The sequence below is a fragment of the Pogonomyrmex barbatus genome, unplaced genomic scaffold (assembly GCF_055798465.1).
Source record: "Pogonomyrmex barbatus isolate J1 unplaced genomic scaffold, ASM5579846v1 scaffold5, whole genome shotgun sequence".
In the NCBI taxonomy this organism is placed as follows: domain Eukaryota; kingdom Metazoa; phylum Arthropoda; class Insecta; order Hymenoptera; family Formicidae; genus Pogonomyrmex; species Pogonomyrmex barbatus.
Genome location: NW_028297149.1, coordinates 3715244 through 3734939, shown reverse-complemented (window position 1 = coordinate 3734939; position 19696 = coordinate 3715244). Strand labels below are relative to the sequence as shown.

At 33.1% G+C, this 19696-nt stretch overlaps 1 protein-coding gene and 1 pseudogene across 2 annotated transcripts in view; one reads left to right on the top strand and one right to left on the bottom strand.

Annotated features, from left to right (window-relative positions):
- LOC105422362 (uncharacterized) overlaps positions 1-19696 on the top strand; it is a 63857-nt pseudogene that overhangs the window by 34064 nt on the left and 10097 nt on the right. The gene's annotated exons all lie outside the window — the stretch shown is intronic.
- On the bottom strand, positions 3601-17729 carry LOC105422371 (uncharacterized). The gene is made up of 2 exons (XM_011631726.3): positions 16375-17729; positions 3601-4725 (listed from the first exon to the last, which is right to left on the bottom strand). The coding sequence occupies exons 1-2, from the start codon at positions 16528-16530 to the stop codon at positions 4552-4554; spliced, it is 330 nt and encodes a 109-aa protein (XP_011630028.2). The 5' UTR covers positions 16531-17729; the 3' UTR covers positions 3601-4551.

Genomic DNA, 19696 nt, shown 5'->3' with positions numbered 1-19696 from the left:
AATACCGCGTATAGTAATATAAATTGTAAATTTACATTTTGCAGATTAAACTGCATGTTTTCTAAAAGTTATTTGTATATTTCTAATATAATAATTATATAGAAATAGCTTGTGACGATCAAAGATACCAAATAAGAAGTACACCCGGTATTTGACAATTTCTTCGTCGCTCTGAGATAAATTCATAGACAAAATTAATTAAATAATTGTCGATAGAAAAGTCGATAAAGCAAATTTTCTTTATTTTGAAAACAGTCAAAAACTATAAATAAAACAGAAATAGAGTAGAGAGCATTATGCAGAATCGTCCGTCTTGGAGCAATTACCAAGAGCGAAGCGTTGTACCAGCCTAATTCTGTCGCCTCAAGGAAATCGATGAGAGAATTCTCTTCCTTGGAGGCTTTTCCGTTTGGAACTTTCACCAGTGACGAACAAAACCTCTGAGATTGTTCCTTAGATATAGAAGTCCTCGTAAACGGAAATTTACATCACCTTTTTGGAGGTTTCCATCTCCTCTTTCTCCTTTACCTCCTAGTCCAAAAAGGTTCTTTGGAGAGAAGATAAGGCCATCCAGGTAGACTCATCTAGCAGAATCTAGAGACTAGGGGAACTCAGTTTCAATCAGCTACGAAGGATCGAGGAGTGAATACTGATTGGAAGACTCTTGATTCACCTCCGAGGACTCCAGAAGTTTCTTATACTGTATCTTTGGAATCATTTGCACTACCTCTCGACGAAATCAAATTTACAAAAAACAGAATCGATTATCTCTTACAGGGAAAGATTGTAACATTTTTGAAAATGGTCTCTTCTCAGGGCTATCCCTATTGTGAATAAAGGTTAAATAAAGAATTATTAATTTTTCAAATTAGCGAATTATTTCTATATGCTAAAAGCTATATAATAGAAGTTATATTAGAAATGAAGATAAAAAAGGGAGAGAAATAATTATTTATATACATGAATTTGATATATCCTTGTAATAACTAATTACTTTTATTCGTTGAATAGGAAGGATGAATAGTCTTGTATAATATATAGATCATATATTATTATGTTTAAAAGTTTTTAAAAAATATTATCAAAATTAATAAATTATTTATGAAAAAATTGTAATTAAATGAATGAAATAACGATAAATTTCAATTTAACTTAATTATAAAACTAAAAATGTATGAAAATATAAACAGCAATAAGAATGTTTAAAAGTAAATAGTTACTTGTTAAACCTTATATCATTCATTCGTATCAATTGGTAATACTTTACTCAATTGGTAATAGAACGAATTCAATTATAAAATTGTGAATTCGCTGTAATAATTTTCACTTTTTTATACACTTTTTTATACGAATTCTCATTTAAACAGTGTATGGAAATAAAACTATACCTCAGCAAATTTATTTCTTACATAGCATTGTGATAATAAGACATGAAATATAAATATTAATCAATAAAATATATTCGAACTCGAATATTGCAACTAACTACTCTGCGATTAAAATTAAATGAACAACATTTTATAAAAATTTTATAATCATTTTATAATCATTTTTTTATTCATAACAAGCATTTAATTATGCAAAAAGCTTCGTATTTCTTCTTACATCATCAAAAATAATTGAATACCATTTAATAAAAATCCTATATCATTATTATTACAATCATTATCATCATCATCATCGTGATCATCGTTATCATCGTCATCATCGTCATCATCATCATCATCATCATCATCATCATCACCATCATCATCATCATCATCATCATCATCGTCGTCATCGTCATCATCGCTATTATTATTATTATTATTATTATTATTATTATTACCACTATTATTATTAAAAAATCTTATTTTAATAATTATTACTGCACTGATGGACTGTGTTGTATTCACCTTTAATGCTGTCCCGCGCAGTCAACGCGGTATGAGACGAATACGTATGAAGCTTATACATAGAGATATTTCTCGCATATTTCTCAAAAATGCGTTTTTGGAGAAAGATTTTCTTATATATCATTGTTTTCAGTATTAAATACACTTCAATTTCTTTGTTTCTTGGGACACAGACTGAAGGAATTTATATTTAACGAGAACTTCTTAATAACATGTTTTATTTTGATCATGATAGTCGAAAGCCTTATGCGCTTATATGAACAGAATTAGAGGAACTCGATAGAAATAAAAGACGATAGTTTTTTGTCGATAACAGACATTAAACCGTCAAATACAAATCGCAATCGTAATATTCTTTTTCATTCACGGAACTATGAGTACGACAAAGAATAGGTAAGTATTTTTAAAGAGATCTCTAGCCATAAGTACATCTTATGGGGGAGAGGGGGGGCGACATGATCTCATGGATCGCCGTAAGACTTGAGGCGATTGAACTTGGCTCGGTGGAGATATTGAGAGTGAAGTCCAAAACTGCTTCTCTGGAGTTGGAAGTGCCTCTAAATGCTACAGGTGACCTCGAAGGTATAGATAGTATTTGAAAATCAGTTGCAGTTGATACAAGGTGATCACCATAAAAATGAACTCAGCGTGACTTATCCCTCTTTGCAGTGTAACGATGTTGGATTGATCTTCAACTCTTCATTATATGCTTGTATGTGATCTATATATCTTTTATCGTCTGCCTCCATAGTCAATTCCGAAATGAAGATCACCTAATCTAATGACAATTCTACCTTTAATCCAGTCTATACAAACATTTTTCGATAAGAAGTAGATTATCTTTAGACTTGAATTCCTGAAATGAAGGACTGGATATAGCTTCCTGTTTCTTTGGCATATTTGTATGCACATCATCAATTCGTACTAGATCTGCTGTTATGTCCGAGAAATAATTGAGCAAGTGTCTGTCCTGTTGTAGCATATAGGGCTTTTTTGTATTGTTGCAGGAATTTATTTAAATTAGATTTGAATGATCCTGGTATCGTAGACATTATGCGATGAGCATCTTTAACGATCTATACATAGCGTTCTGCCTGACCATTTTTCGCTGGATGGTATAGTGCTATACATTTGTGGTATTTTACTCCACTTGATTATAAGAACGCTTTAAATTCCGCAGCTGTCAATTGTGTTCTATTATCTGAAACGACTATGATAGGAACTTCATATGATGCAAATATATTATCAAGGATCGCGATCGTTAAAATCGTTATTGTAGAGTGAATTGCTCTCATTTCAAACTATTTGCTGTAAACATCAACAATGGAACAACATGGTGTCTGCGATTAGTCCCGTTAGTATGTATCTGCTGTATGTATCCGCTCCCATGATCCTTTCAGATATTCCCAATGATGGTCTCGAAATTTTGGTGGAGAATGCGCATGTTTAGTACACTCAATGCAAGATTTGGCAATTTGTTCTATATCACCGTCGATACCAGGTCAATAAACAAAGAAATGAGCAATATCTTTCATCTTGACGATTCTTACATAAGCTGCATGTAAATTACTCGTTTTCCGTAGTGTTGGAATGACAACTTGATATTTAAACAGTTGATGTTTAAGCAGTTAGGGTGATTCAAAACAACCATGTGTAACCTTAAACTGTAATAACCTTAAAATATATTTTTGACTTAATTCTGAGATTATTTTTTTCTTTTCCAAAATTTTGTTTGAAGCTTAACTTTTGAATTATTAAAAGAAATAGTTGTTATATAACGAGTCAGATACGATAGGTAGGCGACGTAACTCATCGTCAGGCATGGGCACTTACGCGAGGCGCTTGGTGAATAATATATTAAAACATGTATTAGTTATTTAATTTAGTATATTTATTATTACCCTTTAAAAACAATAATGTCTCAAAAAACTTATCTGAGAGAGAACTGCGCGCTGGAGAGCTAATAAATGTAGCAATAGCAAAATGAAAATAATCTCTCCACTGGAGCAGATGAATATAAAGTTTGTGCCGAATAAATGTTTTTTTTATATTGGTATAGTTATCTAAACTTGACATACTCTTGTTTTTATCATTAAAAAATGATATTATCTTCAGTTTAGAGCAGGATTCAGGATCAATCATATTATTATTTGATATTATTTAAGATAAAAAACTATCTTCTTCTTCGCTGGAAGATTGATTAACAGTTTGTGAATTTTTGATGGCGAATTGATCTACCGCATTTATGCATAAATTTTCTATTCTACATCTTTCAGATTCTGGCAAATTTTTTGGCCACTTAAGTTTAAATTGTGGATGTAAGCAGGCAGCAATTATTGCTTCATTTACGTTAAGTGACAAAGCAAAATATTTGTCGAATCTTTTTAATAGTTGGTCATTAAATATACAATCAGACTCATTGAATATTGCATATGTGTTTCTAATAACTGCTGAAGTTGCACTTTTAAAGAAAATAAAATTGATATGAGCATATCATAAAAACAGTTATTTTTGGCTTGCAAAGTATCTAAAGACGTTGCAATCGGCATTGCTTCATTAAAATGCAATATTCATTAAAATATTACATAAATATGTACATTTACTTAATACTACGTAATGAATTTTAGTAACGACAGGTGGTGCATTTTTGAGAACTTTAAGAAAGTCTGCGCTTGCTAGTAAATTGAGAGTGACTACATCTTTGATGGTGTGATAAAATAGGCACTATTTCGTTTTTTGTATCTTCCTTAGAAGACAATTCTTCAAATTCCATATCAGTATCAATTTTTATCAGTATCATTTTCTTCGACATCGTCAATTCGATTAGTACCTATAAAAATAATAAAAATTATATAATACATTTATCTGATGAAGAATACGAAGAATAACATCGCTTAAAAGAAATTTATATATAAATTTATTTATTCAACGCATGTTTCTTTGTATTAAATACATAAAATATGTTTAAAATGATCTCCGCGATGACACTCATAAAATAAGTGCAATGAGAAGACCAATCAGCGTCGCGGAAAAGCAGCAACAATATTTCGATAGATACGATAGATATTGATTTGCATGCTTTTTTTTAGAAAGATTACAACATATTTACAGATTCTTTTTTAAGATGTTTTTATTCAATATATCGACGATTTGCGTAAATGATTCGATAAAGAATTATTGATAAAATTTTATTACGAAAAAACCTTTGTTTGAGTAATTAAATTCATTTTTTAATAAATGTGTGCTATTAATTAAAAATTTTATGTTTAACATTATTTACTTGATTTATTATAATTGATTTATTATTTTCAAGTGAAAAATTCATCGATTCAATTCTAAATTTTTTAAAAGCTTTGACGAAGTTTGAACCGTTATCTGTAATTGTTGCCACAATTTTGTCGTTGCTTAATCCAAATTCGGTATATATGTTAAATAAAAGTTCAGCTACTTTATCGTACGAATGTATACCCTTAAACCGTCTGCATGCAAGTACAGCACCTTCACGTTGAAGAGACTGACTATCGATCTATGAATTAGAATCAATAATTTACATAAATACATTTCGAATGTCAATTTTGAAATAAAATAAATACTTTTATTTAATTTATTTGATTATATACTTTAAATATAATTTATTTATATAAAATATATTTACAAAAATTAGATTTAAATAATCTATATGTACGTATAGAAGAATTTGAAATTTAAAGGATAAAAAAACACAGAACAGAAATATCTCTTGTCAGGTCGATTAGTTTTGCAATAAAAAATTGACACAATATATGATGCTTTACAATATTATATTGTAAAAAAAGAAGGGAATAATTATGATTTGATTACCTTCCGAATTATGTTCTGTTTTTTTTTGTTGTTAAAATTTCAGATATAATAATTAATATTACTATGTACTTTACGCATATATTTATATTATTAATATTATTTAATATTATATTATTTATTAAGAGTGACTTACTCAATGTATCGTTATTCCCATAAAACTTTTATGTTTATTTGACCAAATATCGGCAGTCGTTGCAACGAATGGTATGCTTTTCAATGTGGTCTTAAACAGTTCAGATACGTGTATAAATTCATTATTTAAGTGACGGCCTAACGATCGTCGTGAAATAATGTATCTTATTGTCTAAGTCTGCAGTTAAAAAAAAAATTGTAAAAATACATAAAATGAACATTACATATTTTTACAATATCCATATACATCCATAATATATTTTGTTTACTTCGTATCATTTTGATAAAATTAATATCTTCGACTGCTTAGAGGCTTCATGCCTGCCACATTGTAAGCTAATACATTTTTTTCAAACTGATTTTGTTTTTTTTTTATCGCATCGTTATTGACGTCATAAAACTTTCTTTGAATTAACTTTGGTTTGGTATTCCCAATTTGCATTTCAGAATTTTTTTCGAAAATTGATTAATTTTTTTTTTATTATCATCGTAATTTTTGAAGATGTGGTAAACTCTCAGGATGTACACGCTAAAATTCACGTTTATAGCATTAAAATAACTTCAATTTTAAATCATTATTTTCTATGTGGAATTAATATTTTCGTGTTAATAATAGAACCAATCTTCCAACAAATTTAAAATCTTATTTAATGTATTTGTGTTAAACTAACTTTAATGTGGAGACGAAAATTCGATGTCGCTAAGACCGAACCACTAATAATAATATTATCCTTATTCTTTGATTTCTTTTTGCACATAAGACATCTTGCCTTCACTTTTGAATCGATATCTACTTCTCCAATAACTTCGAAGAATTCTGAACTTAAAATAACCGGAAATGAATGGAACCGGAGCGCTTGTTGCTGGTATATTATCTGACACATTCCTTTTTCTCGAAAGAAAAAAATTGATATTCTCTTCCATTTCATCCATGGTTAATATGTTAATTATATTTAACACGATTTTAGCTTACACAGAAATTATTACACTTTCACTATTAGTTCATCATTTCACTTATATGATTGATCATTACACTTAAGCCTGTATCAGACTAGAGATTGAGATTGAAATTAGATTGGAATTTAACCAATGAAAAAGAAGAAAATCAATTTCAAGTTTAGTGAACTTTATTTGGATTAGTCAAATTTCAATCTTAATCTTTAGTCTGATATAAGCTTTACACCGATATCGAATTTATTTATGCATAGATTGTACACGTCTCAGGACAGTCGATGATAAAAAAAATCAACTCGCTGATAGATCTACGTCCGCGTAAAAAAACTCAAGTAAGGGTACTACTACATTTGTCGTACAAATTTTTTTAAGCGTGTTGATTGGCTACAGGATAGAAAGTTTCTAAAAACTGGAGAATTGCTCTATCCTGCAGCCAATCAACACGCTTAAAAAAATTGTACGACGAATGTAATATTACCCTAACTCACTGCGATGATATGTACGAATATGTAAACAAATGATTGTTTTGCGATCACTGATGCACTACACCACGGAATACTCATTCTATGCATGATGCAATACTAACAGTTTTCGACTGCCATCGATATTCTTTTTAAAATCGAATCATGATTGATTGAAAATCAACGAATTTATCTTCATGTATAATAATTTCGACGAATTCAACTACTGCAGACACGATGCTGTTTGGCTGATCGTTTTATAAAATTTAAATGTATTTAAAAATAAAATTCAAAATACAAAATACTCTAAAAAAAGTATTTAAATACAAAATACAAGATACAAAATGTATTTAAATACGTATTTCAAATATATGTATTTCAAATACTGCCCACTTCTGCACATATATTATCCTAAACAACTGATATATGTATATTGCAACTTTATATGGATCATATTACACATAATATAGTAAAATAAAATAGAAATATGAATAAAAATTAACAACATTCCCTGACTAATTAATACAATTTTGATTAAATGGTAATATAGTTATATAATATAGTTAGAAGCGTTTTTGAAACAGTTTGTTGTCTTGAAATCTGTCTTGAATCTGTTTAAAAATTTCTTCTGATATAATTTTATTCTCATTTTGTTAAAAAATGCGATATTTTTGGACACACATTGCTTCAAAAATCGGTATCTACTATAAGTTTATATATGCTCTATTACCTTTTGAACATTGTTGGTGTTGTTTCGAAATATTTACAATGCACAATTCTGGTAAAAATTATGGACAGAATCAGACAGAAATGGATATGATTTCTATCTAAACTGTAAGCTGTTAATTTTATCTGTATATAGACAGCTAAACAGAAACTAATAGAAATCTTGTCTATTCTGTCCGATTCTGTCCGTCATTTTTATCAGAAAAACTGACACAGAACATTTAGTTGGCATATTATCAGCATATGTGGATAGCATACCGATGATGACGAATTGCTTTCAAGTTATCGCCAAGTTGCTATCAACGTGTTGGTAATTGCGGTTTACAAATTGACAACACGAGTTGTCGTTAAGTTGTGAACAGTAGATTGATTCTGACATATTGCCATCGATTTGTCATTATTAAAATTATCATTCCATTGAGTTCAATGCGACAGACATAATACTGTCTCACCTTGTCCCGAATTTGTTTAAATTAGTTGTTGCAACGACTTTCAGTTATATAACAGCAAATTTGAAACATTTTGCTATCTGGGATATATTTTCTTTATATCTTTGTATTGAACTAATCTCTTAACGCATTCAATCGACATAACATATTCAATTAATAATATCAATAGATAATATGGTTTATTTTCTTCACTTTTCTCTACGATACAAAATCTTGCGGAGCCAATTGTTAGTCCGGCGGACTTCACAATTCTTCTCTCTTTTTGGAGCGAACTCCTATACAGCATAAAAATATCATTCTGTAAATTAAGATAATTTTTACTTTAGCTCCGTGGACGCCAGTCTGCCGAACACGTGAACCTCAGACCGTTGAGGGCTCGCTTTTCGAACTAACAAATAAACTATAAAACCCGATTGAATTACAATTAAGCTAAGATAAGACTTAAGCCGTATGCCGAACGCAAAGAAATCCTTAGTGCACTGGCGATGACGGAAAATCATAAATTGCCCGAATAGGTATCTGTTTTGCCTCATGGGAAAACTGCATATTCGAATAGCCGCCTTCGTGGCGTCGGTTATTTAATCCGCCGACCACCCATTCGCTCACAAATATTTAGATAATGCCGTATGTTGATAAAGGCTCAGACCCACTATCTAACTATCATTCCTAAAAAATTCTCCTCATACCAATCAGACTCTTTTTCCAAAATTCTGAACTATGGTAGGCTAACTCCCCCCACATCCCTAATGACTCGCTAATTCCTATTCGTTAAAGATTTGCGAGATATTCTTAATTCCCGAACCGAAGCCACCCCGCGATAGCTTTTTATCAGGATCCTCCCCGGAGGAAACGCACTTCGAAAATGTACTTCGCACTTGTTCTTTGACCGACAGTTTTTTCGAGCAATCTTAAATATTTTTTTTTGGACATTCGTGTACCTGCCCGCATTCGCTTTTAATTCTCGGTTTAGTTTTGTCGGTTCTCGAAGTAATCGCAGATTCAGTATTAATATCGAGTCTTATTTAAGTATTAATATTGAGACGGGTGAAATTAAATTAAACTTGTAATTTCTTTCAATTATTGTTTATTTCTAAACGGGAGTGTTTTTTTGTGTGCACCCCTTGATTCTTCTGGAGCACTACTGGCAGAAAACTATTAGCAACTAGTTCCTATCTCCGTTTGTCTCTCGTCTATCTACTTGCAACGACATTTCTTGTTATTATCGCAGTAGTAAGTCGCATGGATTAATATGATCTACCCATCACCACTTAAATATCGATTGTTCCCCCTTGCTCCCCTCCCTCTTATTTATCTTTCTGAGCCTACCGTCCTTAAGGTCTAACACTTTTACACTTACATAATTGTTTGTTTAAAATATTTTATTTTTTTTGTGTTTAATTATTTATATTGTAAAAACCGGGCATGGCCCTAAATATTTTAACGTAGAGTTTTACCCCGAACTGCAATGCCCGACGACCTCCGCACTTTTGTAACACCCGCGTGCTACATTTACATGCAATTTTTTTTTCACTCTCATGCGTCCATTCAAAATGATATTAATCGTTATCATTATCTACCGAGTATTCACTATGCGTACCATTCCTCCTTTATGTTAAGTATTTGCTTTTTAATTTTGTATTTTATTCATTACTTTAGTTAATTAAGTGATTACTTTAATGATAAATCAATTTATTCACTAATAATTTAACTCTCTCGTCATGCTCGTTCCCGCCCGCTCTCGGGGATCGCATATGGTCCTATCCCAGGCAAAAGAGATTAAATTCTCTTGCCTAAATTAACGGGCCGACGGACGTACGTCACGCAGTCGGAGTCATAGCGTCTTTTTCAAGACGTTGACCTATATCAGCTGACCTGTACGGTGCGTTCGACTCGCAGGTACGCTCCAGGCTCAGCCAACTGCGAGAAGATATTCGGTGCGTCCTTCCTTGCCCCATCCTTTGGACCTTTAACTTTAATAATTCCGAGGTGTGGACGTAACACAATAATACAGCAATATAAAAAATGATTTATCACACGCATTTGCATAGTATGATAAAAGAGATACTAGAGGTCCTAAACACAGTGCATTATCAATCATGTAAATAATAAAAAAAAATGCATGATATTGTTACGTCCAGCCCGAGGTAATTATTTTTAAAGAGAAAATGGATAGGACTAGGAAGGACATTCCAAATATCTCTTGCAGGTGGATGCACTGAGGCGTCGAGGCGTCCCTACGAGTCGAATGCAGATCCACGAATGCGAGTCAATATCTTGAGAAAGACGCTGTAACTTCGACTGCGTGATATGCGTCCGTCGGTCCGTAATTTAGGCAAGAGAATTTAATCTCTTTTGCCAGGGACAGGCTCATGTGTGAATCTTGGGATAGCGGGGAACGAAAGAGGGAGGAAATAACTAAACGTCAAATAATTTGAATTCTACATATAATTGATAATTTTAAATAAATACAAATTTAACAAAACTACAAGACCTACGTCATTATTTCTTGTTTTCAAGTACATTTGCTTAAGGTATATTTACATTTGATGATTGAAAAAAAATGTTACAAATGTTTTTTTGTGTTCGAGATGAGTAAAGGAACGGAGATTTATATAATATACATACGATTGAATATTCTAGAAAATTTACGGATGCATTATTCGGTTTTTGTATAAGAATTCAATTATATTTGTATGTTTGTCCACATTTTATAATTATTTTTATCCTACGTTGGATTTTTTATATATTTAAATTTATATTTTGATATCCGTGTGTGTGCGTGGTTGTTTCGGGGAGGAGATCGGATTTCTGATCTAGAGGGGGAAGAGAAGGAGTTCGGAGTTCGCAGAACTCGTCCAAGGATTCCTTAGTGAGGAAATTTGGATCATGACGCTCCGGGAAGAGTGCACTAAAATCTGGGGGTGACCCAGCCTCAAATGGTCTAATCGAGGAGTAAGACGGAGGGGAAATATTCGGTGAATAAAGCCTTGTGCCGAAGCAACTCGTGGTTTCGTCAGTTCGTGTAGAAATCTCGGATATCCTTGCCGAGGGGTAATTGGCTGGTCGACGAGCTCGCTTATTGCGACGATAACGGAGTCTCTTTAGGGCTCGTCTCTGTCTCTGAGTGTCGGAAAGAGAGGATGATGTAAATTTCACTGGAAGAAATGGATAGTGAGAGTAATTGTTAGAGTGTGAGAGAAATATCATTGGTCGTAAACCTTAAGGCTATCTCTGAAATATGTCGGGAAGCCGAGAGATCTGACAGAGGAGAGAAATGAAGAAGGAAAAGAGAAAATTGTAAAAGAGTAGATTTTCCGAATTATTCGGTGGCCATGAACCTGCTGAGTGCTCCACAACGCATAGGGAGTCAGAGAGGTTGAATGGCTAAAGCAAACAGAGAAGAAGCAGATTTTGCCGAATTATTCGGCGGCCGTGAACCTGCTGAGTGCTCTACAACGTATAGGGAGCCAGAGAGGTCCGACGGCCAAAGCAAATAGAGAAGAAGCAAATCTTGTCGAATTATTCGGCGGCCATGAACCTGCTGAGTGCTCCGCAACGCATAGGGAGCCCGAGAGGAGTATTGCTACACAAAGTTCTACGGCCAAATCAAAGAGAAAAAGAGGAGTAGAAATGTAAGGAGAAACGGCAGAGGATACGAAAGGACGTAAGGGAGAAATGAGAAAATATAAGGAGAAGAGACCCAAGTTATTATTAGAGAACTGTGTAGTTAAACTTACTGTTATTCTAGTTGGAATGCCGGAGACTTGGGATCTGCGAGGTGATGAAGATGGAAGCGGTGTCGCTAGGAAACTTGGTCACTTGTACTTGGTGAAAAAAAATATATTTCGACTGACACCAACTGATTGAATTACTGACAAATTGACTGACAACTATTCTGGCCGAGTGAAAAAAGAGAAGTGTCCGTTGTGCCTTCGTACCTTTAAGGGCGCTATATATTGTGTGTGTGTGTGTGTGTGTGTGTGTGTGTGTGTGTGTGTGTGTGTGTGTGTGTGTGTGTGTGTGTGTGTGTGTGTGTGTGTGTGTGTGTGTGTGTGTGTGTGTGTGTGTGTGTGTGTGTGTGTGTGTGTGTGTGTGTGTGTGTGTGTGTGTGTGTGTGTGTGTGTGTGTGTGTGTGTGTGTGTGTGTGTGTGTGTGTGTGTGTGTGTGTGTGTGTGTGTGTGTGTGTGTGTGTGTGTGTGTGTGTGATTTCGTTGAAGAAAATATCTGTACACATGTTGTTCTTCCGCGATAAGAATAATAGGGATTATCCGTTTAGCCGAATTCTAGTAATCGATTCCCGGAAGAGATCAGTTGCGTAATCGTCGCGATCTACAGCGTAATAGAACATGTGTCATCCGTTTATTCGCTTAATTAAATTCTAATAACTGATACCCGAAAGAGAAGAATCGTGCAGTCGTCACGATGTAACAATATCATTACAAAATCATCATAAATCAGATCACAAATCAGACCAACAAAAAAAAAGATAAAAAGGGTGTCAAGTAAAAGAATATACGTGCCCTAGAAGCGGAGATATTACTACACAAAGTCCGATTCATAAATTTTTACTTTAAGAAGCATCGTCATTATTATTTTTATAAAAGATTTGATATCAATAACTGGCGCCAAGTTATAGTCTTATAAACATAGCTACAAGTCTACCTTAGTCAAATTATATATTTCATTTGTATAAAAGATTTAATATATCACTATTTAAAAAAAATAAAATCCAAGCGGTAGTATCTTTAATTTAAAAATAATAAAAACCAAATGATATATATCTTTTTATCTATTCAAGACTCTCTTTTTTAACCCAAATGATAGTAATTATTATTTAGCTTTAAAATATTATTATATAACAAAATTGTTTTACTCAACCTAAGTTTTTATCACAAAGAATTAAAGAGTAACAAAATAAATGATAAAAAATTTTATTTAAATAAAAAAAATGTTTATATAAAAACATTTGGCATTACTCACAAGGAGATGGCAAGAATTGTGAAATACAAAATTGAATGAGCTATTTGAAAGGGAAGGTCGAGAGTATAAAAAGTGTAAAAGGGTTTGAGTGCATGGGCCTTAATTTCAGAGAAATTTGCATACAATGTTAGGCATTTGGTTAGCTATATGATAAGTATTATGAATAATTCAAACTAAGCGTGAAGCACCGTATCTGCACAGTCTAAGCACGTAATCTTTTTCTTCTGTGGCGAGGAGAGTTCGAGACCTCGCAGTAACAACTTTTTTTTTAATAACTATATTTTGTCGACAAAATTAATTTTTTGTCATCAGCTTTTGTCATTATTTGTAATAACATATTAATAATTATACATTATTATTATATGTGTTAAAAAATAAAACAATTTTTATACATATTGTAATGTTTATTTATTTCTTTTTATTTATTATAAAATTCCGACATTTTATCACAATGTTGTGGGTGAAAATTGAAATAAAAAATTAAAAAAATTATTCTTTTATCAAATAATGTGCGATCTACTTGTGTTTCCAATGTTTTTATTTCAATTTTTACCCACAATATTGTGATGCAATGTCCGATTTATAATAATTTATAATAAATAAAAAGAAATAAATATTAATATATATACAAAAATTGTGGTTATTTTTTAATATATATAATAATGTATAATTATTAATATTACAAATAATTTATTACAAATAATAACAAAAATTAATTTTGTCGACAAAATATAGCCGTTATTAAAAAAAAAAGTTGTCACTGCGAGGTCTCGAACTCTCCTCGCCACAGAAGAAAAAGATTACACGCGCGAACCTTAGACTGTACAGCTTCGGCGGTTCACGCTTAGTTTAAACTATTCATAATATTTATCATACCGCTAGCCGAATACCTAACTTTGTATGCAAATTTCTCCGAAATTAAGGCCATGCACTCAAACCCTTTTACACTTTTTATACTCTCGACCTCCCCTTTCGAATGAACTATAGTTCATTCAATTTTGTATTTCACAAGTCTTGCTATCTCCTTGTCAGACCTCTAAATATAAAAAAAAACACGAATAAATATATATATATAAAATTTTGACTAAATGAAAAAAATAAGATGTCACAAGAATAAAAATATTCGTCAGCGTGTATATGTGAGCAAGTTATGCGTTTGTGCGACTAGAATTAAATATAGAATTTTAGGCTCTGCATGCATGCGTGCTTGCGTGCGTGCGTGCGTGCGTGCGTACGAAAGAGAGCGAGCGAAAGAGAACGAGGAAGAGAGAGAGAGAGAGAGAGAGAGAGAGAGAGAGAGAGAGAAAGAGAGAGAGAGAAAGTTATTGGAGCTTTTTTAGCTATTTGTGATACAATTATACTTAAAATATATTCTTTTAACATTAATCGTTAAACAGCCGAATTTCTTCGCATAATTTTATCTCGGTTGGCAAGGCATTGTACATTTTTATTCCTTCATAGAACATGCTCTTTTGCGCACTCCTTGTTTTGCGGAACTATATCGCAGAACAATATCTTCGGCCTGTCATGTATGTCTCTCTTATTTCTTATCACGATCTAACCTATTTCGTAATTGTTTCGGTAGCATATTTTTTAAACTCTTAAACGTACGAAGGTAGTCTGAAAAGTTTTGAATCTTAACATGAAGATGACGTTACTCGTCAAAACCAGTCTAATACTACAATAGTATATGCTTTGAAAGACTTTTGTGAAAATTTCAGTTATTTTGGACGCTCAGTTGTTGTTTGACAGTCGTTTGTGTCAGTCGATGTCAGTGTTTTTGTAAAAATGGAAAAAATTGAATATCGTGCCGTGATTAAATTCTTACATTTGAAAGACAATACGCCTGCGCAAATTAAAATAGAGTTGGACGCTGTTTACGGGGACTCTGCCTCATCATTTGCCATCGTAAAAAGATGGGCAGCTGAATTTAAACGTAGTCGTACCAGCTTGGCTGATGATGAGCGTTCGGGACAGCGAAAAACTGCGACCACCGCTGATAACATCGAAAATGTTCACCAAATGGTACTGGACGACCGTCGAATCAAGGTTAGAGAAATAGCAGAGGCTATGGGCATATCGAAAGAACGCGTTTGTCATATATTGACTGAAGAATTGGATATGCGCAAGCTATCCGCACGTTGGTTGCCGCGCTTGCTCACTTTGGACCAAAAACGAATTCGAATGAACATTTCCAAGGCCCTGTTGGAGCGAAACGATTTTTTGCGTCGATTCATAACTATAGATGAAATTTGGATCCACTACACTCCAGAGACAAAAGAACAGTCAAAACAATGGACTGCAAAGGATGAACCTGCTCCGAAAAAGGTGAAAACGGTTCCATCAGCTGGGAAAGTAATGGCGACTGTTTTTTGGGATAGTCACGGAACGTGTATCGACTATCTTGAAAAAGGTAAAACAATAACGGGAGCGTATTACGCATCATTACTTGATAAGCTGAAGGCAGAAATTGCAAAAAAAACGGCCGCATTTGAAGAAGAAGAAAGTGCTGTTCCGTCAAGACAACGCACACTTCGGTGATCGCCATGGCCAAAATTCACGAACTGCACTTCGAATTGATTGACCACCCACCGTATTCACCAGATTTGGCCCCCAGCGACTTTTTCCTGTTTCCTAAGCTTAAAGTTTCGCTTGGAAGACAGAGATTTTCATCAAACGAGGAGATCATCGCATACGTAAACGCCTATTTTGCGGGGCAAGACGCCAACTACTATTTAAAGAGATTACAGTATCGATGAGAAAAGTGTATCGACTTAAAAGGAGATTATGTTGAAAAATAAAATTATATTTGACCGAAAAAATACTTGTTTCTATGTTAGGCTCAAAACTTTTCAGACTACCCTCGTACACACATTATAATATAGCCTCTGTCTTATTGACATAAACACTTGCAGCATATTGTTCACTTTGGTATACCTGTCGCACTGTATCCCTCATAGCCCGATTTGCGCTTTTTGCAGAGCACCCATTTAACCATGTTAATATTGAACACAGTCCCAATTGATCACGTTGCGATTGATTACGCTGATATTGACCATGTTGCAATTGACCACCGTCCTGATTGATCATCATCCCGATTGCTCACAGTCCCGTTTGGCCACAATCCCGTTTGACCACCGTCCCGATTGACGACCGTCCAGATTGGCTATTTTGAAATTAATCATATTCAATGTACTGTTGTTAACTTATCAGGTAATGTGTGCTATCGGGAAAAAAACGCGTTTCTTCCTGATAGCGCAGATCTTTAGTTTATTTATATTCATTTATTCTTCTATTATATTAAGTACCATATTCATTTTCTCTAAATCCACACTGCTATCTCCCGCTACATATATTAGCGTATCATCCGCAAACATTTTTATATTGTATTTTTCTGGACAGACTTTGATTATATCATTTATATAAATTACAAACAACAAAGGTTCTAAGACAGATAACACTTTACGTTCTGTGATAATTTAGACCATTTATTATTAAAGCGAATCCGCTGTGTTCTATTTTTTAAATACGATTTAAACTATTCTAACGTATTGGTATAATTTCTCTAACAATCTATGCCTATCTATTGTTTCAAATGATCGTTTAAGATCCATGAAGATTATTCTGATTATTTTCCTCTCATTGACTATTAATTTCCATTCGTCAATGACAGTTTGGATCGTTGTCTCACACGAGTATTGTTTCCTAAATCCCGACTGATATTCAATTATAATACTATTATTTTAAGTACGCTTTAATCTGATCTTTTACTACAATTCTAATACTTTTTCAAATATTGATAGCATATTAATAGGTCTATAATTCGTGGCTTTTTTAGCTTTTTTTATCTTTGGAATTATCGCAGATGTTTTTCAACCATCCGGACCTTTCCTTAAAGAGTCATTAATTATATCAACAATTCATCTTTTATTACATTAAATACTGCCTTTAATATATCAGTTTAATATATTAGTTATTCCCTCTTCCATACCTTTTTTCTTTAAATATTCTACAGTGATCATCTCAAAATTCTCCATAAGTCCTTTACTTTCTATAACATAAATGATTCTCTTACACGATCCACGCGATTCGCCCCTATTTATAGATTTTACTATGCTATTAAGGGGATCCTAAAATGACGGGAATTACCGACACATTACAGCCGGCATTACAACTAGTTGTATTGAACGTTTTATCGATTCCATAAATCATTTGTCCTTGTGTTTTCTCTGCAGCGCCATCTATTGCTAGATCTATCAACTACAATTACTGCTCTACTTATCATTTTATACTTGCGCCAAGTATATATATATATATATATATATATATATATATATATATATAATATATATAATATATATATATATATATATATATATATACATAATATATATATAAAAGCTCAGAACTTTTTTGTACACCTCATATATATATATATATATATATATATTAGGTGTACAAAAAAGTTCTGAGCTTTTTTTTGTAAAATTCAATCTTTATTCAAAAACAAACAAAAAAATATTAATCAGCGAAATATTCCCCGTTTGCATTAACGACCTTTTGCCATCTTTCGGATAACTTGCGAATTCTTTGACGATAGAAGCTCACCGGCTTCGAAGCGATAAAGTCATCAATGCATTTTCGTATCTCTTCAAATCTCATGAAATGTGTATCAGCCAAATGATGCTACAGCGACCGGAATAGGTAGTAATCGGAAGGCGCTATGTTTGGGCTATACGCCGCGTGCGAGAGAAGTTCCCAGCCTAACGCAAAGATATGGTCCTGAGTCGCTTTCGCAACATGTGGTCGAGCATTGTCATGAAGCAAGATCACTTTACGACGTCCTTGGCCAGTAAATGGCCTCTTTTCTTCTAATGCATCGCTCAAATTGGTCAATTGTTGTTGGTAGCGATCTGCCGTGATTGTTGTAACAACTCGTAATACAACACACCTTTCCAATCCCATCAGATACAGAGCAAAACCTTCTTGGCGTGGATATTGAGCTTTGGCATCGATGTCGAAGGTTGACCAGGGTCAACCCATGATTTTCTACGTTTAGGGTTATCATAAAGAATCCACTTTTCATCGCCTGTAATGATTTTGTGCAGAAAATCTTTTTTCCGGAACTTTGAAAGCAAAGTGAGTGCAGTGTCACGCCGACGATTTTTGTTGTCTTCGGACAATTCATGCGGAACCCATCTGCCTTCCTTCTGAATCTTTCTCATCGTTCCCATGTAAACGTACGAAAATGGTTTGCTGCGTAACGCCAAGCTGTTCTGCAAGCTCCTTTTCAGTTTGCGCAGAGTTTATATCCAGCAGTGCTTGCAATTCGTCCGTTTCAATCTTTTGAGGGCGTCCAGCATGCGGTTCATCTTCAAGACTGAAATCTCCTTGGCGAAATTTTTGATACCATCTTTTACATGTAGTATGATTTACAGCGTTCTCTCCATATGCAGCACAAATCATTGCAGTGGCTTCAGCAGCATTTTTCTTCAAATGAAACGCGAAGTGGATGGAAAATCAAATATGCTCTTTTGTTATTGCCATCGTGAACACTACTGATTTTTGAGATTATGTGCATTAAACACCAAACCGTATGGCATCTTAGAAGGCCAAATGTCAATGCTTTAAAATCGCAAAAGGGCGGGAAGATATATAAAATTTAAATTGTTATTTCGGTTGTATGAAATCTAAAGCTCAGAACTTTTTTGTACACCTAATATATATATATATATATATATATATATATATTAGCATAATATATACATATATATATATATATATATATATATATAAGATATTTTATATATATATATATATAAAATATCTTACTGTATATAATTACCATCTCACAAACGATGTAAAATTGCTTAGTAGTTTAGATTTCTTTTCTGTTTTCCCATACGAAAATAATATGTCAATCTTCAGAAAATATTGCAGAACGCCAGGTTTATCTCTTCAACAATTTTTTAATAGAATGGCAGAGATAGATAGTCACGAAACAAACGATAATTACGACTGATTCTTCTATTCGTGTCTCTGTATGACATAGTAATGTTGGTTCTCAATATTGTAAGATCACATTTAACGGAATATTATTAAATACAGATACGCGCGATAATTGTTGCCTATTACACGATGGATCCATCTGTATCATCTTGGATATTATTATGGAGAATAATTTGTATTTTTTAACAACAAAATTTATAGACATTAATGATTTTTATGATATCGGCATTTTATCTTCTGTTTTCCAAAT

Excerpts from the sequence above, each read along its gene's own strand:
- LOC105422371 (XM_011631726.3), bottom strand. The coding sequence starts at position 16,530 with ATGATGATCAATCAGGACGGTGGTCAATTGCAACATGGTCAATATCAG. Across the intron at positions 4,726-16,374 it reads TGAGGGATACAGTGCGACAG|GTACTAATCGAATTGACGAT; the intron begins GTATACCAAAGT and ends TTATTTTTATAG.